This window comes from Equus quagga, chromosome 9 (assembly GCF_021613505.1).
Source record: "Equus quagga isolate Etosha38 chromosome 9, UCLA_HA_Equagga_1.0, whole genome shotgun sequence".
Classification (NCBI taxonomy): Eukaryota; Metazoa; Chordata; class Mammalia; order Perissodactyla; family Equidae; genus Equus; species Equus quagga.
Window position 1 is genome coordinate 29,230,765 of NC_060275.1, and position 27,601 is coordinate 29,258,365.

Genomic DNA, 27,601 nt, shown 5'->3' on the forward strand with positions numbered 1-27,601 from the left:
GGAGGAAAGGAGGTGGAAAAGAAGCATTTCAGGTGGTAGAGACAAGCACAGCCAGTGGCTTCACCCTCAGGGGACTTCACCCTCAGGGGATAACATTCTGAGAAGTGGCTTGTTGTAGAGAGCTGACCCCTGAGGCATACCATGGCCCAGGGTCAGCCCTGGTGGGGTACCCAGGGCCTGTCTGGGAATGTGTGGAAACTGGCTCTCGAGATATTCATCTCAAAGTGCGAGGAGCATGCTCTGAACAGCTGTACCTGCCCTCAGTAATCATTCTCATCCCTGAGTGAGGAGAACAATGGATAGTTGAGATGATACCGGAGGGGATGGGCTCATAAATCTGAAACTGAACAGGCTTTGCTCAGCTATACATCTGGTGCCATTACCAAGTATAAGAAAGGAATAAGGAGTCTGGCACATTGAGATGGAAGCCATACATACTTATGCATGGGACTTTTAATATACACAATAGCTATAAAAGGCATACATGGCCTTTAAACAGCACTTACACACAACTGACCTGTGAATATAATTTATTCATATTCTTACACAGAAATTTGTTCTACAGACAATAGGAAAAATACAAATGCTCCCCAAGAAAACTAATAAAATACTCACTTAATTTTAGGATAATATTTAGTAACAAAAATGGTTTGAGAAAATTAATATTATTTAAATTAGACAATGTACAAGGCTTTTAAATGTTCCTATTTACAAGGCTGTGTGAGCACGGGGAAGAAGGCGTGTAGTTAGCACACTGGAGCTCCATTCTGAAGGCGGACTTGGAGATGTTCTAGAGGCCTCAGGTTCACTCGCCATGGGCCGGGTTCCTCACTCCTGGTTCTCTTTGGTTATGCTTGTTTTTTTGTCCCCCCACCCAACTCTTGTTTCACAAAATCCCTAACAAGGGAGATTTCAGTTCAAACACTGAAAATTTCATTTTCCCACAGGAATATCCAGGACTCTATGACAGTTGCAAATTCATGGTTTCAAAAGGCTTTGGTCCCAGGGTTTTTCAATCAGAACAATGTTTGTTTTCCTGAGATAAGGAAGAACTGAACTTCTCCCTAAAATGTTTCTAGGTTTACTTCCCTTTTGTTTATTCATTCAGCAAACTGTGTGCTTTGCACGGATCACTGCAAACCCAAAGAGAAAAGAAAATCTTTAGGCTTCCACTGTTTCACTTTTTGAATCCTCCAAAATACTCAATTGATACACACCGAAGTGGATAGTAATGATGATAACTTTCCACCTCCATCTTCAGCATGTTTAGTTATAGAATCTTTAAAGGACGGATAACTTTTAAATTAAAAAAAAGAAAAACAAGAGAACCCGTTATCTGTATTTCTTTTTGGAGGTTCAAATGCCATTGGTTTCTGAGCAAGAATATTGTGTGTAGAAAATAATGAATTCTTTTAAAGTAAGAAATTCAACAACTTCTAAGCACCCAGGAACAAGCTGACCTTAACTTTCAGTCTTTATAACATGTAAGACATGCTCAGATGAATTGAAAATGTGACCTTAAAGGGCTCTCGGATGTTGACGACTTGATTCTATGCAATCATAGCATTTACAAAATCAACTTGGGGTTTAAAATAAAAATAGCCTTGAGGAGTATTTATAAAAATGTAACTTTTCTTTAATATCCAGGAACTGGTAAAGCCAGGATCTTCTCTTATTTTATCTTATTGAAAACAAATCCATTCTCATAAGAAAAAAATAATAAATTCTACCTAAAAAATCCTTTGCAATCTCCAAGAAAAACGTGACAGTATAGAATAATTCTGACTGACAAAATCCCTTTTTCCTTTCTGCAACTCTGTCAGCTTGAGAAAAACCAATGATCTCCTGTAAAAGAATGCCACACACACAGTGGACAGCATCCAGGCCATTCTGGTGAGTCGCTGGGGAGCCAGCTGCGTGATCAGCCTGCACCCCTGTGATGTTGACCAGAGCTGTAATGTGTAACTTGCATTGATTTTTCATAAGCCGAACTGCTTATCTGAGAATTCTGAGTTGACTTTGATTTCATGACCTTGAATTCCATTCACTTAAGTCTTGATTAGTTTATAGAGCTTAATTTTTAATACTGTTAATATTATGTAACCAACCAAACACCAAGAATATTAATAAATATTAATAATTAGTCCAGTCTCACTCCCTCTTTCCGTTGGAGTATTTTGACTTTATAAATATATTACAGTCTTAGCGCCAATGTCCCACTAGGGTTTAAAATTCCGTAGCCAGGGCACATCATCTGGATGTGTCTCTTACATCTTTGGGGATGTTCCTGGAGTCTAAAAGAAAAATACAAAATGAGCATAAGAACAGATAACTGATGGTTTAGAATGAAAGTTGTTACTAGTGAAAAACAGGTTTGCTGAGACCCTGGAAATGACTTGTGACCATGAACGTGGACGGGGGTAGCTCTCACAAAGGGCTTTGAACCATCTTTTTCTTGGCTTGTAGGTAGAAGATGCGGTTTTCTTCAGGATAAGTGGCTTTACTGAGGGGCATCTTGTAGATGTTGGGGTTTTTCGTGGTCAGCAAGAGGAACAACAGTGTGGCCAAACAGAAGGGCCAGGTACCAGATGGTAATCCAACCTGAGAAGAAGAGACAAGCCACATGTTCCTTTGAGATCCCATCAGAAAGCGCATGTTCACAAAGCACTACCTGTCACTCTATTCTTATTCAACCCAGGGGGAATGAGTCACTGGGGTATTGTTCTGGACTCTGCTTATGTCCATGGAGACTGAGTCTAAGATCTTAGAGCATTTAGCAGTTGAAATGTCATCATTCATGACCTCTCTCTCCTTGACTTCCATCCAGACCAGGTCTTAGACTCTACTTGCTTTACTTCTTTTCATTCCATCTCCCAAATAGGCTCTAGGCTCCTTGTGGGTAAGTCCTTCTTCTGTGCTGTCCATGGCAACTCATGCAATTCTGAGCATACATCATGCAGTTGGTTAGGTCTGGCCCAATGCATCGACCCCCCCCTTGGGTGTGATGGTACCCAAACCTGACTGCACATCAGAATCATGGGGAACAAGAGTTAAAAAACCACAGATGCCCAAGCACCATACAAGATCTGCTCTATCAGACATGCCAAGGAACAGGGCCTAAGGGTCTGTATCTTTCAAAATCTCCCTAGCTGCCTCTGTTGTGCAGCCTGCCCAATTCTGATCCATGGACTGATGTCTGTGAACCTCTGTTGGGATGCAAAGGGCCCCACAATGCTCTAATGAACTTTCCATCATGGATGGGAGCTTTGACTTTCTACCAGAAAGATATTGTGTCTCCAGAAGGACTCTCCCAGACAAACTCTCTATGCTGCTGTTGAGAGGGCTAGATACTGTCCTGACCCATTAGCAGCCATGACCACATCAACGTGGACTGAGCTATCAGAAACCGGCCCTGCATCACCAGCAATGGTGGGTAAGAGAAAAAAGTTCAGAGCACTGGGAGGTGGAGGGTCCTGGAACAGTCAGGGGACACTGGGCTCCTCAGGGGAGGGGAAGGAGGAGGTCAACGGGTAGGACAGTGCTGAAAAGGAAGGAGAAGGAGTGGCAGGAGGTACTTAATGGGCAAGGATTTTGCCTATTAAATAATTCAGCCAGGACGTGGGTCTGAATAAGTCTTAATGACTGACTGGGGATTTAAAAAAAAGGGATATGAAAAACTATTGACTTCATTAAAAAAGTATCTGTCTTTAGCCAATTATCCTGTTCCTCCCTTTCCTGACTTCTCAACTACTACGTAATCTTGCCTTTCTGTTTAAGTAAAAGGTATTGTAAAGTCAACTTCTTGACACTCAGAGTTAGGCTATGAACTTGATAATATGCTATGCAAACTAAGTTCCACTTTTTTAAATCAAGGAATCTGATATTCTTAACAAGCCTGGTGATTGCAGTTTGGGCTAAAATTTACTATGATGCTGGAAGGTGAGTGAAGACAGGAAGGTCCAGGAGATGGGAAATTAGTGGCCATCACAGTCACAGATCCTGCCCTGGGAGCCCACCCAGGTAGACTTCAAGAGGGTTCCCATATCATTGAAATCTGATCAATCACGCTGATGATAAAGTGAGATTAAAGCAAACTCACCACAGCCATCAGGTTTGACATGCTGCTTCCGAGGTAGGCAGTGAACAGGGCTACAAAAACAAAAAAAGAGAGGAAAGAACAATGATTGTAGGCACATTTTTCATCACAGGAAAGACTGTCTTCTGGTGTAAATCCCCTGGAATGTAAACTTCCATATTTCACCAGCTAGCCCAGCACTCTGGTTATAAGTATGAGCTTAGAGTCAGCAGCTCTGGGTTCAAATCTGGACTCCACCACTTGGGAGCTTGGTGGCCTCCATTTCCTCACCTGTACAATGCAGGTAATAGGAATATCTGTCTCATGGGGTAGGTGTGAGTACGAACGGACATAAAGCTTGTGCTCACATATTAAGTACTCAATAAAGGTAGCTTTTCCATTGTTACTATTTTATTGCTGCTATTGCTAATACTTAAGGCCTTCCATGGTAAATAAACTTCCCTGTTATTTTATCCAAGCACAGGTGAATTAAAATGAAAATTATGAATGTTTCTTGATATACATAGTTTCTATACAATCTCACTGCATCTAGGATTCTCATATTATTGGTTAGAATTCACAACTACAAAAAATCATGGTATAAAAAAATAAGAAGGCAGTAACTCAGAGATCAGCAGAAACTGAACACAAAATTGAGATTCCTTCCCACAATAACATTTTTCTAAATACCATTAAAGTTGTCATACAGGTCAATGTATAAACATGCTATGTTTTAATTTACTTCGAGTAAGCACGAATCTTAGAGTGGTTAATTTGAGTGTATGTGTGCCTTTCTATGTAAAATAATGAAAAGAAAGTTCTCAACTAGCAAATCATCAATTCGTGCATTTTGGTTGAAGAGTGGGCTCAAGATGGCTCAGGGAAGCCCTTAGGGTTCACAGAGACAGTCTGAAGAATGACCTCCACACAATGGCCACACAGCCACTTGGGCCACCAGCATTCACTGTTAGACACACTCACCATCTAGTCTTCAAGTCCAGTGAGAAATTGCATCAGCTATGTTGGGGGGCAGGACAGGAAGTGATGGGAGAGACTCTGTGATCCTCATTTACTTTACTATAGACTTCTGTCCTTTCATCAATATTTCGTCTTTGTGTCCTGGTATTTCTTGCTCAACAGTATACCTAATTCTTTCACATGTGAATTGTCTCATGCTAGTGGGAAAGGTTCGTCTTTGGAAACAGTCCTGGCTTCAAATCCCAGCTCTGCCATTCTGTTTGTTGATGACAAATCACTGAACTTCTTGGAATCTGGGTTCGTTGTCTGTAAAAAGACAACTTGAAGACATACTTTACAGGGAGATGATGTATCTTGAATGAACTCATGTATTTCCACAAACAGCAGCTGTAAACTCATGCCTGTCACCATGGGACTGAGATACTGCTGTGAGCGGAAGGGTGAAATAGCTTGGGTTGGAAGAGTTTCTTTGCTTGGGTTTGCTAATTTCATTTATTTTTTCCATTTCATTCATTCATTCATTCATCCAACAAATATTCACTGGCCCTTGGCTAAGCACCAGGGACACTCTGTCCCTACTTTCTTGAGTACCAGTTCTTCTTACAACACTTTCCCTTAGCACATGAGAACTTATTGCCATTTTTCTCTTTTTAATACCTATTGTACTTCTAAGGCATGCTTTTGGCACCCAAGTCTCATATTGTTATGCTGTTTTGAAGTGATATTCAATCCCAGGTTGTTTTTCTCTCCCCAGAATGAGTGTCACACAATTTAATAGTAGCTGCCCACCAATTAAGACTTGCTGAGTAGGCCTGGGAAAGCCTCATGTTAGAAGTGGAATCTGCCCACTATGGCTTGGAGGTGATGACCCTGCCAGTGTGCTGGGTAACTGAGGGAGAGCAGAGGCCCTTCAGCGCTCAAGGGAAGATTGGATTTTAGCTCTTCATAGACAACATCCCTTCCAACAGACCACCACATGTGAGTCCTACTATGACACCCCAACCATGAAAAAGAAATACAAAATGTGTTTACAATTTGCACTGATAAAATAAAAATGAGGAATTTCCTGGCTATGCAGTTTCTAGTTTACAGGCAGGGAAGGAAGCATTGACAGTTTCTATCAGAGTTTCCCAAGGTTTCTTCCTGATAAAGCCATTTGAACTAATGGAAGAGCAACTCTGTAATAGATGTCTATTATTTATTTACCTTGGCTGACAAGGCTGGTCTTTTGACTGGCAGTATCAGGGTGATGCAAGCAAGGTGAAACTCGCTGTGACATTTTACATGTGAGATTTGCTTTACGAGAGGGGCTGGAGGTCTGTCTCAAAACTTTATGTCCAAAGATGAAAAAGACTGATAGTAATAGGTACTCTCACACACTGTTGGTGGCAAGGGAGACTGGTATGGCCTTTGTGTGGGTGAATTTGGCATTTATTGAAACTAAAATTGGCAGAGCTGGGGTTCTGGGACCAGGGTCGGGCTCTTAACTAATTCAATATACTGCCTTAACCATTATGCTACACTAAGAAAGAAAATCTGATCTATCCAAAGGAAGCAAGGCATGCTAGGCAGAATAATGGCCCCCAAAGATGTCCACATGCCAACGCCCAGAACCTGTGAATGTCACCTTAAATGGCAAAAGGGACTTTGCAGATGTGATTAAGTTAAATATCTTGAGATAGGATTATCCTGGATTACCCAAGTGGGCCCAAAGTAATCACAGGATCCTTATAAGAGGGAGGCAAAAAATTATATCTAGGGAGTAGGATGGAATATTTTAACTTCTTGCTTTATACTTTCCTGTACTGATTTTTTGTTTGTTCCACTTTGTACAATAAATGTATGATTTCTATAAAAATGAAAATAACAAAGATATTCCTGCTTTGGGGAAACACCTGTAAACATCTTTGGTTTCATCCCTCTCCGTGGTCTGTCAAGACCTCATCAACAACTCTTGTGACCAAAAATAGTTTCTGCTTGGTCTTTAAGGATATACTCAGGCTGTCCCCATGCTGGTCTAGACCATTCCCTCCACCAGTTAGAATTCCTCCTTTCAATTTTTAGGACTTATAGAAAAGCCACCTTCTCCAGGAGGTACTTCTTGATGATTCTGAGCTGTAGTGTTCCCAAAGAATCGTGTGCTGTACGTGTCTCCTTGTTCTGCTACAAACATCGTATGGTCTCCTGTGGGCTCCCTTTCTGACTCACCTCGTCTATGCCTTCCACTATGTCATCCTCTGTATGCAGGAACCGCATGGCATCTAAAGCTTCTAAACCCCCAGCTCTGCCTAGTACTGTCAAGGTGGCAACACGAGGATTTAATACAAATTTGCTGCTACAGTCAACACAAAGGTATGCCCATCAAATAAAGGTTTGAAACTTCAAACCAATCTTTGAATAAAGATAGAAGGTTGTAGGATAAAAGAGTCTAATCCAGCTGAACTCAAGTGGCCACATAATCTGTCCATAACTTCTCCTGTGCCCTAAGCTTATAAACAAATATGGGAAAACGAGCAAAAGGTTTTGACAGGGCTCTTAGGTGAAATAGCCCTGTAACTATAAAGAAATTGACAAAATGATGGGTAAATGGAAACACCCTATAACCAGGTTTTGTTAACCTTGCTAAAGCATTGGAAAAGCAAAACTGAATGAGGCCTTAGAAATCCTTGGTCCTATCCTACCTCCTGCACAATCAAGGAGTCCCCTCTAAATCCTGCCTGACATGTAGTCCACCATTTTAATAATGATTTAGATAGCTTGGATTGATTAATCTGGTCGAAAACCAACTCTAATCCATAACATTAGAAATAATTTCTGCACATTCCCCTATTCCTCTGCTCCTTTGTTCCCCAGGGACTGTCATTCCCTTCACTCTAGCACATTATCTTAAATACATTGTGTTGTTGTTGTTGAGGAAGATTTGCCCTGAGCTAACATCCATGCCAATCTTCCTCTCTTTTGTGTGTGAGTTGCTGCCTCAGCATGGCTGCTATGAGTGGTGTAGGTCTGCATCCTGGGAACGGAACCTGGGCCACTGAAGCGGAGTGCAGGGAGCTCAACCACTAGGCCACGGGGCCGGCCCCTTAAATACTTTCACTTCTATTGAATTAGTGGTGCCAGAGGCTGTGGGTGAACAAGCCTCCCCTTATAATGGCCTGAGAAATCCATTAGCTTTTCAAATCCAAATCACTTGAGGTCTGTTTTCACCTAAAGGCATGAATGCTACCAAACGGAGCAGAGAAGTGTAGCAGGAATAAGTCTGGAGGTTGTTAGCAAATGTGAATTCTGGGTTTGCATTGGCCCCTAACTGACTGGATGCCTTTCAGCACATCACTTTACCTCTCTGGCCTCAGTACCCTAATAGTGAAATGAGAAGGATGGAGTGGAGATCTCCAGAACCTCTTCTAGCTCTGACAGTCTGAGTCTGGGTAGAATATGGGGATTTAAAGAAAGGATTAATACAGTAGTTGTCAAAATGTGGTCCCCAGAGCAACACCATCAGCACCATCTGGCACCTTGTTAGAAATGCAAACCCCTTCCCCCACCTCCGACAATGAATCGGGGACTAGGGGTGGGGCCCAGCAATCTGGGCTTTAACAAGCCTTCCAGGTGATTTTGATGTACGCTCAAGTTTGGGAATAGCTGGATGAATGTGATTCTCAAAGGGTCACATGTAATCCCACCTGATTCAGCTGGGGAAATGACTCTGTGTTTAGCTTGAGTCTACATTCTTGTGTCAAAGAATTAGTAAGAAGAACTTAGGGCATGTCAAGTTTCTATCCCCCAACATATACATATTCTAAAATGGTTAATACAACTCAATAGGCTCTCCTGTCTTCATGGTAACCAGTGAGGTAGGTAGAGCAGACTTGACTCCTCCCAGAGAGGGGATGTCACTTGCCCTGGTCATGCACTTTAGATAACTTAGATACCAGGGGGCACAAACTAGAACCCCAACCCTAGTTTCTCACTCTGTCCTTCTTTACTGTTTCTCCTTGATTTTTATCCCATAATCATGAGCAACCCTTCCCCCAGACACATGGGATACTTACCGCAGGCAAGAGCCAGGAGGTGGGTTTGCCAGGTGAGTGCCATGAACATTCCTCCAATTGCAATGCAGGCCAGAGAGCTGTTCAAACCCCAGAGTCCAGCGTAGATGTCCTCAAATGGAGCCGAAAGACTGATTCCTGTTAGGCAAGGCAGGAGGGGTCAGAGCTGTGGACTAAAGGTGGGATGCTCTGGAGGGAGTCTGGGGGTGGGGGAAGCATCCGAGAACTCCCGTTGGTCCCTTAGAAGCAAAGCCCTCAAGAAAGGTCTGGAGCATAGAAGATGCCTGAGACAATGCACGGGATGGAGGGGATGTTCAATATCTGGTAACGAGTCTTATGATTACCTGCTATTACCCCCACCAATGATCCGATCGCAGCATGTAGGCACATGAGTGGGGAGGAGAGCAGGATGGCACATAGGAAAATGCCCCCTGTCCATGGATTATCACAGCCATATATCTGACCAACACCCACAGGCAGGGATTTCAATAACTGCAAAAACAATTTAGAAAATGAGGTCATTAAAATTATTGAACAGAAACCCACAGGACATCCACCAACACATACAATGTAATTATAGATTTAGCATGTCTTATCTTTCAAGATCATTGTTATTAATTTTTAAAATTCTCTCTAGCTACAGAAAAATCTCAGTCATTCTTCTGCTTTATCCCCTGAGACACATCAGCTCTTCCGTGGTGCATGCTGAGCATGCCTTCTCAACTCCCCTTCACTCACTGGCTCTACTGCTGGCACAGACACTTGGCCTTGGCTGCTGCTGAGCTCCCAGTATCACTACCCACTACTGTGAGGATCTGCCATGCCTCCCAGAGAGGATGGCAGGGACCACAGCTTACAATTCTAGGACTTTCAACTGTCTGTCAGTGCTGATGCCAATACATCAACACATTCCTATAGTCAACAGAAATGTTATTACTCCCATGCAATTTGGTTGTTAATACTGAGGCCAGAGACCTGGAGTCAGGTTATTTTATCCACAATTCAGAAACAATTATTGGCAAGTTCATGAATCAGGACCATATTTACACTTCTGTTGTTAACAAGAACATATATTAATTTAAACTAGGATATCCTTAACTTATTAACAAACGTCAGATAGTCCTCAAAACACAAAATACATGTAAATGCCACAATTCTACTTTCTGGCTGAGGCCTGAATTCAGCTAATGTGTTCACAGAATGGCAGTTCTCCGAATGGTACAGAGTTCGACTCAAGCTAACAAACGAAAATTCTTTCTAGCAACCCTTCTGGTAGAGGCAGGATAGGCAAAATTAGCCATGTTAGTTCCCTTTTGACCAAGGCCACTTACTGAAAGTTGCCTTCCCCAGCTCCCATCTCACTCCCTCCACCTTCTCTAGGTCACATGTGTACCTTCTGGCAAGGACCTTTGAGAAGCAGTGAGTCTGATGGGTGAGGTCCAGCTTGGGCACGAAGGAGAGCCCTCTCTCTTCTTGCATTAGGCTGGGTCTAATCTGGCTTCCAAACGCTGATTTAGTCCTTGCTCAGCACACCAGACCATACTGTGAGTTTGAGCCTACTCTAGGATAGGCCCTAAATTCTTCCGGCCCCTGGTGGATCTTCATGTACATACAAGACGATTTCCTGTTTCTTCTAGACCAGGGAACTTGACACAAGCAAAGACTGCATAGGCTTTTATCTTAGAACTGGACAGCAGAACTTCCCTCAGGTAACCACAGAGGTGGGGAGTTGGGTGAGATGGGAAATAAGTATGCTGATGATGGGGTGGTAGTTCAGAGTGGGAAGGACAAGAGCGCCACGTCCCCAGATCAGCACTGTCAAGTAGAACTTTCTGTGATGATGGAATATTCTACGTCTGTGCTGTTCACCTGAAATGTGACTAGTGAGGCTAAGAAACTGGATTTTAAATTTTATTTAATTTCAACTAATTTACCTTTAAGTTCAAATAGCCACATAGGGCTAATAGCTACTGTATTGGATGGTGCAGTTTTAGATAGATAAATTAATATTATTTTATAATGTTATTTTTCATGGGTAGCTCTAATAAATCTTTGAGTTTTCTTCTGAGGTATTTCCAAATGCTCCCATTCATTTTCTGGAAATGAAGCTAAAGAAAAAACTCTTCCCATGTTTTGATCACTCAGAGAAGAGGGCAGTAAAAGGTGTTTCATAACCTGATAATGGGAAAGCCAGTCTTTTGCGCTTTAAAAAAGATAAGGTCTTTGGTTTTCTTCTGATATCAAGTGTTCTCTTGTTTTTAATAATCGAGAAACTTTAAACAGACTTATTAAATAAACACCAGTAGGAAGAGCTGGAATTTGATTTGGTTTAACCAGGTTTTTAAGAATGAGTGCTCTGTCTATGCACATCTGTGAAAAGATACATCGTATACATCCTATGATAGTGGTTCTCAAACTCTGTCCCACACCACTATTATTTTGGGAGCTTGTTAATACAGGTTCCCAGGCCCAAGCCCCAGACATTATATTATAATTTAGGCAGTCTGAGATGGAGCTTGTATTGGTATTTAAAAAAGAGTGGTTTGCATGCCTACCAAAGCTTGAGAACCCTGAATTATTGCACATATACTATGAGATCTACCATAAGAAACAGCAGAATAGAGAGGTTCTGTAATGGGATCTAACAGTAAGCAGTCAGTTCTTTTGTTGGAGGAGGTAGGTCATGGAGGACTTAACCCCAGGCTGGAGGGCCCTGCCTCAAGTGCTGGCCCTGTCACGCTCACCCAAACAAGGGCCAAGTTTGAAATACGGTATCTAATTTCCAACAGAGCTATACTCTGGAGTTAGCACAGCAGATTTTACAAAAAGTTAGCTGTGACCAAATATTCATTTAAAAAATCCCTTAGAGCCCAAAGTTTTAGAGGAGAACAAATGCTTTAGATGACAAGATGGAGGCAGCAAGGCCACCCTCAAACTGAGTCTCTATAAGTCTCTGACGCCCATGAACAATTAACAAGGAGGATGCTGGGTATCTTCCGGAGCCAGGAGCACGTGAGAAGATAGTGTATCTTACCTGCAGGGCATTGAGGTCAGACCAGGTGACATTGGCAACTGAGGTTACAGGTGTGAACAATTTGCTTGGGAAGAACAAATTATAATGTCCTGTGGCCGAAAGGTACATTGACAACGCCATGTTGAAGGGCAGGGTGAAGACAGGGAGGTCCCATTTGCAGAACACGGAGTTCAGTGCACTTGAGAAAATTGGGCTAACAACAACAACAGAACAGAATGTAAGAATGTGCATGTGACAAGCCAGGTTGACAAACGAAATCTCTGTACTATGAAAGGTTTTCTGTCATTGACAAAAGTCCCTAAAATGCTGTGTTGGCAAATTTTTCACAGAAAAAACAAAACAAAACAAAACCCCCCAAAAGCAACCTGGGACAAATTGTGTCATAGAGAGAATAAAGTCCAAAATAAACTCTTAGCTTATTTGGTTTTAAAAAGATTATACCCTGGGGCTGCTCACAGTGAGTTATATATCTGGGGGTTAAAAATATGTTTGAAGTATTTAAGATGTATGAGATAAAATACTAACAACACAGTTAAAGAGCTCTGTGTAACCCACTTGATCATATGCCCCTCCTTCCCCACCAGAGACAACTGTGATCTTGAACCTGTATATCATCTCCATGAGTATTTAGCATATCTATTTTTGACAAAGAGAAACAATTGTCCAAGGGAGGATGCAGGCGGTGTGGGCTAGAGGAAAAAGATCTTAAACTCAGGGGGGCGTAGTTTTTAGTGTTGATGAACTCTGTGACATTGGGCAAGGTACCATTCCTCAGTTTCCTTGTCTGTAACCTGGGGGATTGGATTAGATGGTCTCTGGGTTCCTTTTGTGCTCTCACCTGTTGACCTAATCAAGGAGCCATCATTTTACGATCAGAACACCAGATTTCCTGGATTGTGGGAGGGGCTGTGGTGAGCACCTGCAGGAAAAACCTCCTGCCCTGAGCCTGTTCTTCAGGACAGGTCGGAAGTTACTTCCTGAGGCGGTTGGCTCTGCCGGTAGGTTCTCCTCCACACACCCATGGGAGCAGCCAGGGTGAGCTGCCCTCCTGCAGACACCATCCACAGTGGGCTGTTCTTCTCATTTGTGTGGATATTAGTACTTTATATTCTAAATTTGCTATAGTAAGAAGGAAATGTTTGCTTCCAAAAAAAAGATTTAAAAGGATTTAGGGTAAAAAAAACCCAAAACAACAACTGAATTGAATGCAGTAAAGAATTTTTTTGAAGGGGCAGGCCAGGTGGGTAAGGGGAGTCCATATAGATACAGTGGTTCTCAAAGTGTGGTCTCTGGATCAGCCGCGTCAGCATCACCTGAGAATGTGTTAGAAATGCACATTTCAGGCCCCAACCCAGACTGACTGAGTCAGAAACCCTGGGGAGGGGAGCAGCAGTCTGTTTTAACAAGCCCTGCAGGTGATCCTGACGGTGTGCAAGTCTGAGGACCACTGATGTATGGGCTAGTTCTCAACTTTGGTTGCGCTTTAGAATCCCCGGGGAGCCTTTAAAACTCCCAGTGCCCAGGCAGCACCCCAGACCAAATACATCAGAATCATGGGTGGTGAGGTGTGTGTGGAGGGCCACATGCATCAGTGTGTTTCAATGCTTCCTGTTTCCAATAGACATAACCTGAATCTAAATTTTAAGAAATTATTTTTATAAAAATTGTGTTATAAACATAATACAAAATTTGCCATTTTAACCATTTGAAAGTGTGCGGTTCAGTGGCATTAAGTACATTCACGTTGTACAACCGTCACTGCCATCCATTCGTGGAACATTTTTCATCTTGCAAAGCTGAAACTCTGCACCCGTTAAACAGTAGCTCCGCATTCCCTCCTCCCCCCTATAAATTTTTTTAAGGGCATTTTGCAAACCAGGTACAACTTACCAAGTCATGGACATAACACATACAGGGACTAACAGCCACCAGAAGTAGTTTCCCTTGTCTGAAAAGACAGCCATGAGTATTCCCACCAGGGTGGCGTTGTAGCCCTGGAGCCCTGCGGCAATTGCTGACCTGTGGGCAAGAGCACAGCATGGACATTTCCCACGTGGACATTGGCTAGACTGGCACATAAATGACACTTGTAACTTCCAGATCACATTCACATTAGAAAATGAGACTATATTTAGACATTTATTTCAAAGTCTACAGAAGCCAAATACTAATAAAAACATGAAAAAAAATACATAGATAAAATACAAATGTGCATGCAGAACAACGCCCTACAGAGGCATCATAGCTAAAGATAGAATTCGAAATTCTAAAGATAGAATTATGGCATCTAGAAGAGGAAACAAAAATCAGCAAGCTACCCCGTTTTGCTTCCTTTTAGCCCTTGATTTGGAAAATTATTATTTCTTTTAACTCATTAAGGGCTTCTGACTTGAATAGTATTTTTAGTGTTATGAAACTGTTTCCTAAGTGTGATTTCTTGGTGAGAAGTATATGATTCTTGAAATGTAATTTCACTTTCATAGTGTCTGTGACCTTATAAACATCAATCTTCCAACTCAGCATACATTTTCATCTTCCTGTCTTTCCATTTTATTTTCTCCAAATATACATTTCCAAGTTATTGCAAAGGTAAACAATTACTTTTCTTTTACTTGGCAAAGTATTCCATTTGATTAGGTGGATATTTAGCACTTAATTCGTTCTTGGGTTCCTTTTTGCTTCTCAGTATTTAACCTCACTTCTAAAAGTTGTCCTATGGGTAAGTTTGTACTCCTGGCCAAAATGGTTCCCATTTCATAATTGGGAACTGGAAGCCCCAAGTGACTCCTGTAGAATGAGCCCCCAGGCTGACAAGCGAGGCTCGCCGGGGCTCTGAGAGTTGGCAACATCTGGCACCAGGAAAGGCCCAGCACTAAAGGATGAAGTGTGTGGGAGCCATGCGGTATAAAGATGGTGAAGCGAGTGCGTGAGTGCGAATGCAGGGCCTGCGAGGAAGGTGATGCAGCCAGTGGGCCACACCACGGGAGTGGTACAGGAATGTGTGGAAGCTTCTCCTTGGCTTGTTTTTAACTGGAGCAGGGGGCACATAGTACCACAGCAACGTAATATCACTTATATTCATCTGGGTGAGAACATTAGTGTGGGACCCCCTGTTCAAAAGTCTTTTGTCTCCCTTAAATAATCCTTTGGGACATGTGGGAGGTGACACAATTTGTATTGGTTTAACCCAGGAAGTAATAATGCTCTCCAGAAATTGGGACCGTTTACGACAACAGTGGAGAACTATGCCAAGATTTGTCCTCTCTGCTACTGGCTTTCCGATTTACTGCTTGGCTTCGATCAACAAAAAATTAATGGCAACATCTACAAGTTGTGGAATGTCACAGTTAAAACAACAGGAAGATGTGGATTCACTTAAAACAGAAGATTGCCATTTTAATAGTCCTTTAGGACCAAGGAAAGCAAAAGAGATTTGAAAACTAATACATACAAATATGACTTTTTAAAAAAATACTGATAAGGAAAATGGGTCAGTTCTCACTGGAGCAAAACAATAAAGGAATATTCGATATGGCACAATTCTGGACCACACCTTCAAACTGGAAATCCCGTTTCTTGATGTACATTGGAATAGAGTTTAACCTAAGATACAAAATCACCTTCCATAGAGATCAAATCAGCCTCCTTGGACTTGATGGAAAGTGGGGCACTTCCTGACTCTCCAAGAAGCTCCTTAGCAACTCACAGTAAGAGCGACAAGAGCTTAGTTGTATAATGACCATTCACTGGGGATTATGCATTGATCCTGGACACATAGAAGACCAGCAGTCTCCCTGAAGGAACCAGTTAGTCAGGAGCTGGCTAGACCCTGGTGGGAGTCAGTTCATCACTTCTTCAATGACAACTGATATTCAATTTATAAAGTACACACTATTTTTTTTTTAAGATTGGCACCTGAGCTAACATGTGTTGCCAATCTTTTTATTTATTTATTATTTATTTTTTATTCTTCTCCCCAAAGCTCCCTAGTATAGTTGTATATTCTAGTTGTAGGTCCTGGTTGTGCTATGTGGGATGCCACCTCATCATGGTCTGATGAGCAGTGCTAGCTCCATACCCAGGATCCGAACCAGGGAAACCCTGAGGCGCCAAAGCGGAGAGTGTGAACTTAACCACTCAGCCATGGGGTTGGCCCCAAGTTCAGCCTATTTTTAACCTAACACATATTTCAGAAGAAACACTAACACTTCTTAAGTCAGCACTTGCTAATTGGGAATTTGTGGTTATTCAGCTCTCTAGAAGCTGACCTAACCTTTGCACTGTCTATGCTATGAAGAATGAATTTGCTAAACTAAGCATGCAGACAAAATACAGTGGGATTGGGGCATTTTTAACCCTCTGAGGCATTTCATGAACTCATATGCACTTTTGCCCAAACAAACAAAATGCTGATGATAAATAATTGATTAATTATTAAAGAAGAGCCCTTTTGAACTTCTCTTGGGGATTATTTATAGCTTAGTTCTGGTTACCATGTACTGCCATGAGAATCTGGCAACATTCGGACTAGCCACTTATTTAGATACCATGAATAAGAGACCATAAACGATTCCCTGACCTCTCACTAAAGGCAAATATAAAGAATTCTGTGGAATAAAGGTTGTTTCTCCTGGAAGGGCGGGGCTTTATCGCGGCTGCCCACACTCACTGGTTGGCTCCTGTGTTCTCAGAAGAGAGAAGAGCAGGCCTGGATGGATGTGCCTACCTGTCCTGACTGAGCAACAGGGCCGTCAGGGTGGAGACCACCGTTCCCACACAGCCATTGAGAGCCCACCAGGGGTTCTGGACCAGGAGTCCCACCACAATCAGGATTCCGCTGATGGGGTTGCTGACGAACACCACTTGGGACATGCCCCTAAGAACCCAGTCAACAAACTGGAGTACCTGGGGTTTGTCTGGAAGAGATGAGACGGGCAGAGCTAAGGAAGTGGCAAGTCAAATGGTACTCCCTCCCAAGTCTAGGCCCCCCGCCCCCCGGCCCAGAGCAAAATCATCAAAATCCCTTCTGGTGAAGGGATCAACTTATTTTTGATATTCCTTGAAGCTCTCTGTACACTTTGCCCCTTCACTGGCACCCAGTTTCTTTACGCTCAGCCCACACTGCCCGTACTAGAACTTCAGCTCCAGAAAGCATCGAAGGCACTTATTTATCATGTTCAGAGGTACAGATGCTTAAACTAAACCAATGAATTACCAATAGTAAAATTTCAGTTTTTAAGTACTGAAATTACAGAATGGAACTAAGTACCTTCCTCTGATATGAGGAGGACCCTGGCCCTGACCCCATCTACATAAAAACACTTGAAGAGGATTGCCTGTCAGAAAGTAGAAAGTTAAAAAGTGGAAAGGAAAGAGATAGATAAAAGGTATATATAACTAAATATATATAATATATATTTATATATATTTTATATATATAACTAAGTATATATAAAAATATAACTAAAGATATGAGTAGAAGAGCCAGCAAACCATTTCCCCCACAGCCACTTCTCCCATCTCCTGGAAAGGAAGCATAAATACCTTTAAGCCAGTTGGCAAATGTTTTCATATCACCCATGACATAGCCAAGCGCTTTGGGGAGGCACCTGCTCCCTCGACATGGTGAACCCTGGTTTTCACTTTGGTCCATTTTAATCATAGTGGGTCTGTCCTCCATGGCCATCTCTTCCTCTGATTCCTAGAGGAAAGAACAGAGCTCATAAACACCGTAATATAGGACATTCCAAACTGGTCAGCTGTGGGCCTGGTCGCAGTAGCCATAGATGATAGGTCTAAAGGCACTTCATCTGGACCATGACATCCCATGGGACTAAGAAAGCACATTTTCCTCTTGAAATAACACCGTGGAGATTATTACCCAAATCCCCTACTACTTTTGCCGTCACTGTCTTTACTGCTACCATGAGAAGTTTCCGGTTTTCAATTTCATAAGGTTCAGTTTCTAGTTCAACAAACATTTATTGAGCACCAAATCCTGCGCTCCAAGAGCTCAGTCTAGTGGAAAAGATTGAAAAATAGTTAATTTTAACATAATGAGTCAAATAATAATATAGACAGAGCTAAGATCAACTCCTTAAGCTTCGTGCCATCAATTCAAGGAGCCAGACATAAGGTTACAAAATGGCCTGCTCGTGAACGCAAACTGATCAGCTACTTTCCAAGACAAGCAGCCTCCTGAAATTAAGCTTTTATTTTAAAATAAAAGGTTTTGGTTTTAAAAATTTGAAAGCAAAGAAAAATTTTAAAAAGTTTGTGTGTCAAGACAACCTAAGAAACCCCCTCATCCACACTCTCCAACTCAAAGATTGCTTGAATATGTCCTCACATTAGGCAACTGTCTCAGATATTCTTTATTTTTGGAATTTGTTATTTACATGTTTAAAAACAGGCAAGAATAATATTCCACAAAGGTGTAGAAACTGGGAAAGGTAGAAGTGCACAAAGCTGTTGAAAACCAAAGAGTTGTGATCTAAGGATAGTATGATATAAGAAAGTACAGGGCATAACTATAGTAAGTATGCCTTGAGAAAATGCTAACAATAGAACCATGACTTGTGTTCACTACGAGCCCCTTCTCTTCTTACGAGAAGTATGTAATAGGAAAGCACCAACATCACCAGAATGTGGCACCCTGGAGACAAAAATGAAGGTTTCATGGTGCTGATGGTAGATACAAAAGAAGACCAATGATGTAATCCCAGAGGTAGACGAAGGATGAAAGACAATGGCAAAACCACCTTGAGTGTGCAAGAAAAGCCAAGAGCATAGCCAAGTAAGTGTGACAAAGGGGAACAACAAAACCGTCAGACCCCAGAAGGCATCATTCTGAAATGTTGAAGCTACGGGCACATAAGACATGACCAAGGAAATACCCAGAGCCCTCGAAGATTAACCAGCTCATCTTCTCCCTCTGGACAGGCTGTGAATAAGGAGTTCTAATGGCTATTTTTGGCTCCATCATGATTCCTTTTAACAGAGCCAACAAATAGCTATTAATAGATAATAAAGTTATGTCTTATTTTTTTTCAACCTTGACTCTAGTTTTGGCTTCCGTTAATCCTGGTTCGGAAATCACTGTGGGTAACTGATTTTTTAATTGAGTAACAATTACACTTCAGCTGTATTTTTTTACCGCCCAACTAACCATCCTGCTTTTAAACAATGGCAAACCATTAATCATTACACAAAGCAGAAGCTATTTATGCAACGTATTCTAGACCAAGCTCATTTATTTTTGGCAAAATAGTGTTAGACACCAGCTTTTGTGAGGCTTCCAATGAACCTTTGCATTAAGAAATTCTTTTTTTTGTTTGTTTTTAAAGTAATATTTATTTTTTTTAAAAGTTAACATGCGCATAATAGGAAACTGAAAAACACGAGAAGCAATGAACAAAGTCATCCCTAATCATAAGAAGTTTACAGTTTGATACGTCCTTCTAGGTCCTGTGTGTTTATCTGCACAACTAAACATCCATTTTTATGTAATTAAGATTGCACAGTTACGTATCATGCTTTTTCAGACATCATGAATATTTACCATTTCAAAGTCCCAAAGCTTTATGAGTATTTTGATAACCAAGAATACACTACACCAACTCAAACTGGAAGAAAAAAAATGTAATCTTGCCTTTCTTGGAGACAAAAATGGCAACAGTTCTCTAGATAAAGATGTTGGCAGAATTAACAATTAAAATACTGCATTCCCTTAAAGTTCAATTAAAAGTGAGACAAAAGCACAGCAATGAAAGCACCTGATTACCACATTCTACAGATGGAAAAAGAGAGACATAAAGCAGCAGAGTATACAAAATATAATACTTTTAAGAGAATTTATCTGATCTACACTATTAAAATATTAGCAAGGAGTTATGTTTCCATTGAATTACCTAACAATATATTCCTACAGTACAGCCAAAAGAGGCCACACACATCAATGGTTATCATCCAAGTATAAATGTGAACACATCCGCACACATCCCTTCCTCTGTACTTCCTTCAGCCCCTCTGCTGCCAACCTAATGAGCCAGTCCTGAGGGACATTGCTCAGAGACAGTTTAACAATTCCATGTCCAAGATGCTTCTTTTCTGTCAATTATAACAAAAAGATATTTATAAATTGATTAATTCACTAGCTCTACTTTTTATCACACATTGTCACCTCGGGACATCTACTAAGCTTAGATGTTGCAAAATATTGAACCTTGTCCACAATAAATACAGTACTTTACAAAAACGCACGTATAGACCTACGGTTATAACCTAAAACTGCCTTTTAGATATGGAGATGCAAGCAAAGAGCCTTTCCCTCCATCCTTTCTCATCGCCCTCCTCCGCCATTTCAAAGACTAAGTGTAGGATTACATCTGGCTCCAAGAGGTGGATTAACAAAGACACACCTAGGAGATAGCCCTTCCTAAAAGCTAACAAAGGGGCACTTAGAAAAGGATTACTTTACTACCTCTACTTTTAATAAACTTTGGGCATTAGGACTTGTTTATCCTTTAATACACAGAAATCTTAACTAAAATGCACATATAGAACAATGGTTAGATAATCTGAACTTGTCTAAAGACTCACGGGCACACAGCGCTTCTCTAGACACTTCCTTTCCTGTGCCACTCCCCCACCACCCGGTGAACAGTCAGCATACTCTCCAAGACATCAGGTTTAACAATCCCCTTCCTGAAATACAACCATTCCTATAATTAACTGAAAAAATACTTAAACGGTGTTCCTTTAACTCTCTACTTTTAACATATGTTGTATCCTTTTAAACATCTAGAAAGATTACCTGTTTCAAATAAGGATTTAAGTTTGTCCACCAGACAACAGCAGCATTGGACAAACTGCACACAAACGCTATAATCTGAAAGTATCTTCTAAATAGGAATATCTAGCCTAGATGCCCTCGCCTTCTCATCTCTACCAACCCCGTGGACCAGCATAATAAGCATTTGTAATGCTTAGAGGGGATTTCAACAATTTCTCTTCCTCAAGTTGCTTTCAGAACACAGTCTTTCCCATAAATTTTAACACAAAGTGTACACAATATTTGTTTTCTAACTCTACTTTTGTCATTCACTGGCAAGCTCTTTAGCATCTAGAAGGATTAGATGTTGTAAATTAAGACGTTTGTCTTTTATACACTATATACACAGCTAAGTAAAACAAAATGCACAGACATATGGGACAATGGTTAATCTGCCTAACTATAAACCTACTGGTATAAAGCCCTTTGCACCTTTCTTTCCTTCCTTCCCGAACCAGCACAAATGTAATAATGTGTACTGCTCAGCGAGGCAGTTTGATCATTTTGATCATTCCATTTCTAAAAGACAGTATTTCAAATGAATTTAACAAAAGGGTATCTACAAAATGTATTTGACTAACTCTCCTTTTAACCTACTTTGTGCCTTTCTAAACATGTAGAAAGTCTAGATATTTCACATAAGAACTTACTTGCCCACTATGTACACAGCACTGTTCAATAAAATTGCACACGTAACAATGGTTATAATCTGAGATATCCTCTAAATATGACCATTTGGGCCTGAATCATTCCCTCCCTCCCTCCTTCTCTCCCCTACCAATCCAGGGGACAAGTGCAAGTACATATAATGCTTAGATGTGGTTTCACAAATTCATATCCAAAAGTCGTTTACAGGAGACAAGCTTTCCTATGAATTTCAATACAAAGTGTACAAAATGGGCTAATTTTACTAAGTACTTTGTCATACACTGGCAACCTCTTTTAACATCTAGAGACTAGACATTGCAAAATTAGGACTCATTGGTTTACGATATACACTACCTACACAGCAAGGTAACCAAACGCAGGAACATAAGGGACAATGGTTAATCTGGCCTCACTGTAAACACACTGGCATAAAGCTCTTTCCACTTCCTTCTCCCCTGAGCCAGTGCACAAACACGTGTGTACTGTTCAAAGATGGGGTTTGGCCATTCCCCTCAAAAGAAGCAATATTTCACATGAATTTTGACAAAAAGATATTTACAAAATGTCTTTTTACTCCCTCTAGTTTTAACCTATATCAGGCACTTCAGAACACCTAGAAAGATGAGATATTTCAAAAAAGTACTTAGCATTGTCAACTATATATATAGTAGTGAGGAATAAAATGCGCACACAAAACAACGGTTATAATACGAAAATGCCTTCTAACCATGGCCACTCTGGCATAGAACCTTCCTTTCTTCCTCCTCAAGGTCCTCTATTCTATGTCCTCTAACCCACTGAACAAACTTGGATGTGTGTCACTCCTGACGTCACTTCTAGTCGTGGCCTAACAATTCCATTTCAAACAGTCATTTCTAGAGGCCATTTCTTTTCTACGATTTTTAAGAAAACAAATAAGCATTTGCAAGATGTGTGATTCTCTAACTCTACTTCATCCTATGTTGGCAGCCTCTTTACATCTAGAAGGCTTAGATGTGGCAAAGGTTTTCTTTTGAAAGGTCGAGGGGCAAGTTGAGAGCAGCTTTTTAAAAGTATATACACAGGCTTTCTATAAAGGGCCAGAAAACCTTCCCAAAGGGTGGTGGGCACTTCCTCTTGGCCACATGTGGTCTATTTTTCTACCATGTCTCTTCCGATACCAGGTGGTTGGCAGGCTCTGGGCTTGGCGAGATGGCTGTCATTAGGCCACAGAGGTGGGGATGGGGGGAGAGGTTCGCTGTTGCTGCTTCAAGGTCTGGGCCTGGCCAGTAGGCAGTGCGGTGAAAGCTCTGGGTCTCTGCAGGGCACAGCCCACGGTCTGTCTCCAAGGCCCCCCAGCTCACCCGCTGGCCTGCGGCCTGAGCGCCTGGAGGGCCGCGGGAGAGAAGGCCGCGCTCTGCTTCTCACCATGCTCTCTGCCAGAACTAAGAAATTCTTAAATTGAAAACTGCTGGAGGTCAGACACCAAAATTAAGTCCATATGGAGCTCAGCTGGCCCATAGTTAAACTGAATTATTAAGCAATGATGAAAAATTGCCTTTTATTTCATAATCTAAACGATGGCTATCATTTATTTTCAGATATGTCCCTCTTTAAATCTCATCACTGAAAATATTGCTCGTAAGCCCTTTCCTCAGTGCAGTGACTCATTTTCAAAGCCGTACCAACTTAGGAGAGGCATCAGGCTTCAGCTGGGGCAACGGCAAGCAGCTCAGATACACACAATTGCATTGAGTTTCCATAACTAGGTAGGTTAAGTCCTACAGAGGCAGCAGCAAACGAAAACATTAAAGTGGCATTTTCCACCAACTACAGAAACAATTAGGTATATGGGTTATTCCAGAGTGAAAAACTCATATTCTCAAATTTTCCAGCATTTATTTTAGAGGGTTTTAAATACATCATCACCTCAGAGATTTTGGAGATACAGATATGAAACCTGATTAATACAACTGGCCAGACGTGACTGAGAACCTGAATGGCCAGAGTTCCCTGCCAAGCCACCCAAAGGTAAATAAAGATTGAAGTATTTTAGTCTGAAACCACAGCCCAACATATAGAAGGCTGTTATGATTTGTCTCTCCAATATCCGCCTATTGGGGTGAGTCATGGGGACCTTTGCTGCTGTTGCTGAGCCCCCAGGAACGATTTATGCTGAAGTGCTGAACCCTTTGCAGCCTGGAAGCCCTGACTACTTGTTCCAGAACTCAGACATGAGAACTGGTTCTGAGAAACCAGTAACTGAAAGTTGTAGTTTACTCAAGAGTTTTGTCACACTAGACTATTTGCATTTCTTTAGGGAATTTATAAGGATTCACACATCCTCACTGGGACTGCAGTGCAAAGCAATGGAGCAGGGACCTTCCACTGATGCTCAAACTTCTCAAACCTGACTCAGGAGGCCGTTAAATTTCAACTAAGAAGACAGGGCAATAAAATAAAAGGAAGAAAGTCTAATAAAATAGAAGCAGGATGCATTAAAAACCCTAGACCACGTTTTCCTAGCTGCAGCTCAACAGTCCACCATTTAAACCAAGATGAGTGCCACATGACTTTCTGGACCAGGGCCCCTGTGCATCCAGCTCAGCCCAAGCCTCACCACTCAGCAGAGCTTGAGCACCCCTAATCCCGTGCTCTATTCAGAAAAGACACACCAGAGCTTGGAGCGCAGGCCACGAGGTTCCCGAGACAGAGGCTGCACGAAGGAAGCGTACCTGTTCTGGTGGCCCATGGGCCAGGGTCAAGTTTAGCCGGGCGAAGCCTTCATGCGCTGCCTCAACAGCTTTATTTCCAAAAGGGTCTGTCCAAAGAGGACCAGGAGGGGCATCATCAGCGCCGCCAATCAAAGACCGTCCATTCATCTTTCCTTTCTCTCCATACATGACAAAGGGCAGAAATACATGAATCAGCAGGACGCGCGCCCTGGCTCTGAGGAGCGCGTGAAATGCAAGACAGAGGGATGCCGCAGCGCACTCAGTGGGTTCCTGGGGATAGGAGATGTGGCCCCAGACGGAGACCTCTAACAGAGAAGGCAGACTTCTCCATCAGCAAAGAGCTCCATCAGCAAAGAGGGACAACCAGCTGACTACACACATTGAGTGTTATTTTACTTTGCTTAAACAAAACAAAAAATGGTGGCAAACCATCCCACACTGAGACCAACGCACAGATTTAGTTCTGCTGCGCATCTCCACTAGTAGGAGGTTGACAGATCTGAAGCCTCTTCCAGAGGAGGGGGCTGGGCTTCAGGCTCTGAAATGCTTCAGGCTAACTTTTGGGGCTCCATCTTGGGCACCAGCGCTAATGCAGCAGTTTCCTTCAGCTTCATTCTTAACAAATGTGAGGAGAAGAAGGCACAGTGTGGGGTCTTTTTTCTGCAATAAGATACTGCCACACTTTTAATGCACAGCCAAAGCCCAGTCTAAGAGACTGCTAAGTGGCATTTTTTCTTGTATGTGAATAAGAATTGTTAAATATTGGATATCACCTTGTTAATAATAAACAATTCTTAGTTGAATTCAACGAGTGTGATAACTTTTTATGTTTTCTTTTTCTTTTTTTAAACTTCCATTGCATCCAAGGATATCATTCTCCCTTCAGAAGTTCCAGAAAAGTTGTATGTGTGATATTTCTTCTTTTCTCCCTCCTCTATTTAATTTTTACCAGAAGCAGTAAAACATATTCCCATGCCTCAAAGTGAGCCTCACTCTCCTGTGTGGCTGACACATTCACACCAGGGCCTGTGTGTGTTGAAGTTAACATCCTAAGAATATTCTGGGAGCTGCACCTGATGAGCTTTCCAGCAGGAGTCAGAAAGCACTTTTGGTAGCCCAGATCACTAGTGAAACAAGCAGTACTCATCATTCTAATGTGAGGCAATATCGAGATTTCAATTCAACCAACATTCCTTATTTTATTGCATGAAATAAGACTCATTCTATTGTCAGCATATAGTAGAAATTTGTGCGATTGGAGAAACCTGAAAGTCTTTAATTTTCTATGTCTCAAGTATCACTTTAAAAAATAGTACAAAGTTTTGGACATTGACACAGAAGAAAGCATTTTAACATTCATGTTCTATCATAATAAAGAGACTTTCAGCACTGACATTTATTTGGTACTTACAATAATCTTAATTTTAGGTACTTTTTGATTTTAAGTGGTGGGAGGTACTCAGTTTTCTTTAAAGCTGTAATCAGAAACAAAGAAAATGCTGTCAGATATTCCTGTCTCCTGATTAAAACACTTCTTGGAACACACTACTCCTAGAAGCCTCGAGGTCTGAATTCCACACCAGAAAAAGCAGCTGCAAACAGCTGCCCAATTGTGGCTTCAGCGTGGCCGACCAGTTCTCCCGATGGTTATCATGTACACTCCCTTCAGCATGACAGCACATGCAAAAAGGTCCATTAAACCGTAATGGGAAAGGACCATTCCCAGTACGCCACTTGTTTTTGAAGTCTCCAACTTTACTTAACTATTTCAAGAACACAGCTCAAAACTATACAGCACTGATGAACTCAGAGTCGTTTAGCACATCAAGTGGACTCCTTGCTGGAACCCGTCTTGTACATGGAGCTCAGCCTCAGCTTCCACTTGGCTTCAACCATAAACAAAGACATTGCTTTCAAGCTTCTGGGAAGAAGCCCGGGGCTTTGGTAAATTGCTTTCTAGTCTACCAGAACTCTGACTTTGCTGCTTCTGCTCAGTTCTGACCATCTGCAACATATTTCTCCATTAAAAAAAGAAAAGGGAAAAAGAGCCAAAATTAGAAGGACAACCCCCCAAGAAGGAACAGTTGGAAACAAATAGGCATAAGGAGGGTACTCACACTCCAGCTGGCTTCCCAGTGGCAGAAGGCACTGGCTGATAAAGCCACTCTGGGCTCTATTGGAAGAGAGGCTGCTTACGAGGAGATAGTGCCTGGAGAGGCACCTACAGTTTTATACTCACAGCCCCACTCTGCATATCAGAGCACTCTGCTTTCTCCGCCCACTGTAGGCACCAACGCCAAAGCATTGCCGAGGAACTGGTCCCCTGGGCTGTACCTGATGTCTGTCTCTCTCTCTGTTCTTGATTCCATGCCAACAGCTTTGCCGTAGTTCCCGCCGGTTTCCGAGGTCTTTGCCCAGCAATTATCCTATTCAAGCTCATCTTTTTCTTCTCCACTCTCTTCCCTCCAGCTCCTACCCTCACCCTGAAATATTTTGGGGAAGATTTGTAACTGAAAAGGATCAACAGAGTGTCTCTTACGCTAAAAACTGAGGGATGGGTTGTTAGACAGTGAACTCTGGAGCTAAGTGACTACTCCTGGAGAGGAATTTTCTCATACTTGTCACAGCTTCTACACAGGTGTAAGAATCCAGCCAAGTCCCAAGGGGCGTGGTGCGAGAGTTGGGAGGACAGGGGTATACAGTTGGTTTTCTGGAAACCAACCTGCCCTTTTCTCCAGTGAGGAGAAAGCAAAAATATAAATGTTCTCAGGAATGTACCTTTTTCCAGGTGAGAATCCTGGGACAAACTGCTGCTTTTTAAAAGTTAAGAGGCAAAACTTCCATAGCAGAGGAATGCATATATCAAGTGAAAAATCCCTTTCTTCCCCATTCTTCTTAAATTTCAGTTTCTTGGCTTGTTCTGAAATATAACTAACTCAGTTGCACTTCTATGAGCACAGAATTCAAACAAACAAACAACCCACAGAAAGCTGTGCAGACACCATTGGTCTTTCTCTCGTCTGGGCCTCCCCCTATCCTGGGTGAGCTGATAGCTCTTGTCGGGGGTCAGCAAGGCAGCCGGGCAACTCTCTGGCTCCACCCACTGGACACCCGCCAAACCACAAGGTTCCTTGTCCTTTTGGGGATGCCCTCCCTCCAGGGGCCCGCTGCAGCTAAGGGTGTGTGTATCTGGGGCCTGGGAGGGAGATCATAGGTCCAGGTTCATGATTCAATTTTTGAGGTTCAGGCAAATCTCCTCCCAACATTTTT

At 42.0% G+C, this 27,601-nt stretch overlaps 1 protein-coding gene across 6 annotated transcripts; it reads right to left on the bottom strand.

The window, feature by feature from the left end:
* Positions 1-431: 431 nt before the first annotated feature.
* Positions 432-26,569, bottom strand: SLC14A1 (solute carrier family 14 member 1 (Kidd blood group)). Of its 6 annotated transcripts, none has more exons than XM_046672414.1 (11): positions 26,449-26,551; positions 25,743-25,806; positions 24,332-24,417; positions 17,681-17,837; positions 16,863-17,052; positions 14,027-14,155; positions 12,137-12,329; positions 9,447-9,594; positions 9,106-9,240; positions 4,100-4,149; positions 432-2,601 (listed from the first exon to the last, which is right to left on the bottom strand). In XM_046672414.1, exons 4-11 carry the CDS (start codon positions 17,820-17,822, stop codon positions 2,428-2,430), a joined length of 1,161 nt encoding a protein of 386 aa, XP_046528370.1. In that variant the 5' UTR covers positions 17,823-17,837; positions 24,332-24,417; positions 25,743-25,806; positions 26,449-26,551; the 3' UTR covers positions 432-2,427. The 6 variants fall into 6 exon arrangements, with proteins under 6 accessions (XP_046528370.1, XP_046528369.1, XP_046528373.1 ...); XM_046672413.1 differs by having other exon boundaries at positions 24,332-24,487; XM_046672417.1 differs by lacking the exon at positions 24,332-24,417.
* Between the last annotated feature and the right edge of the window lie 1,032 nt (positions 26,570-27,601).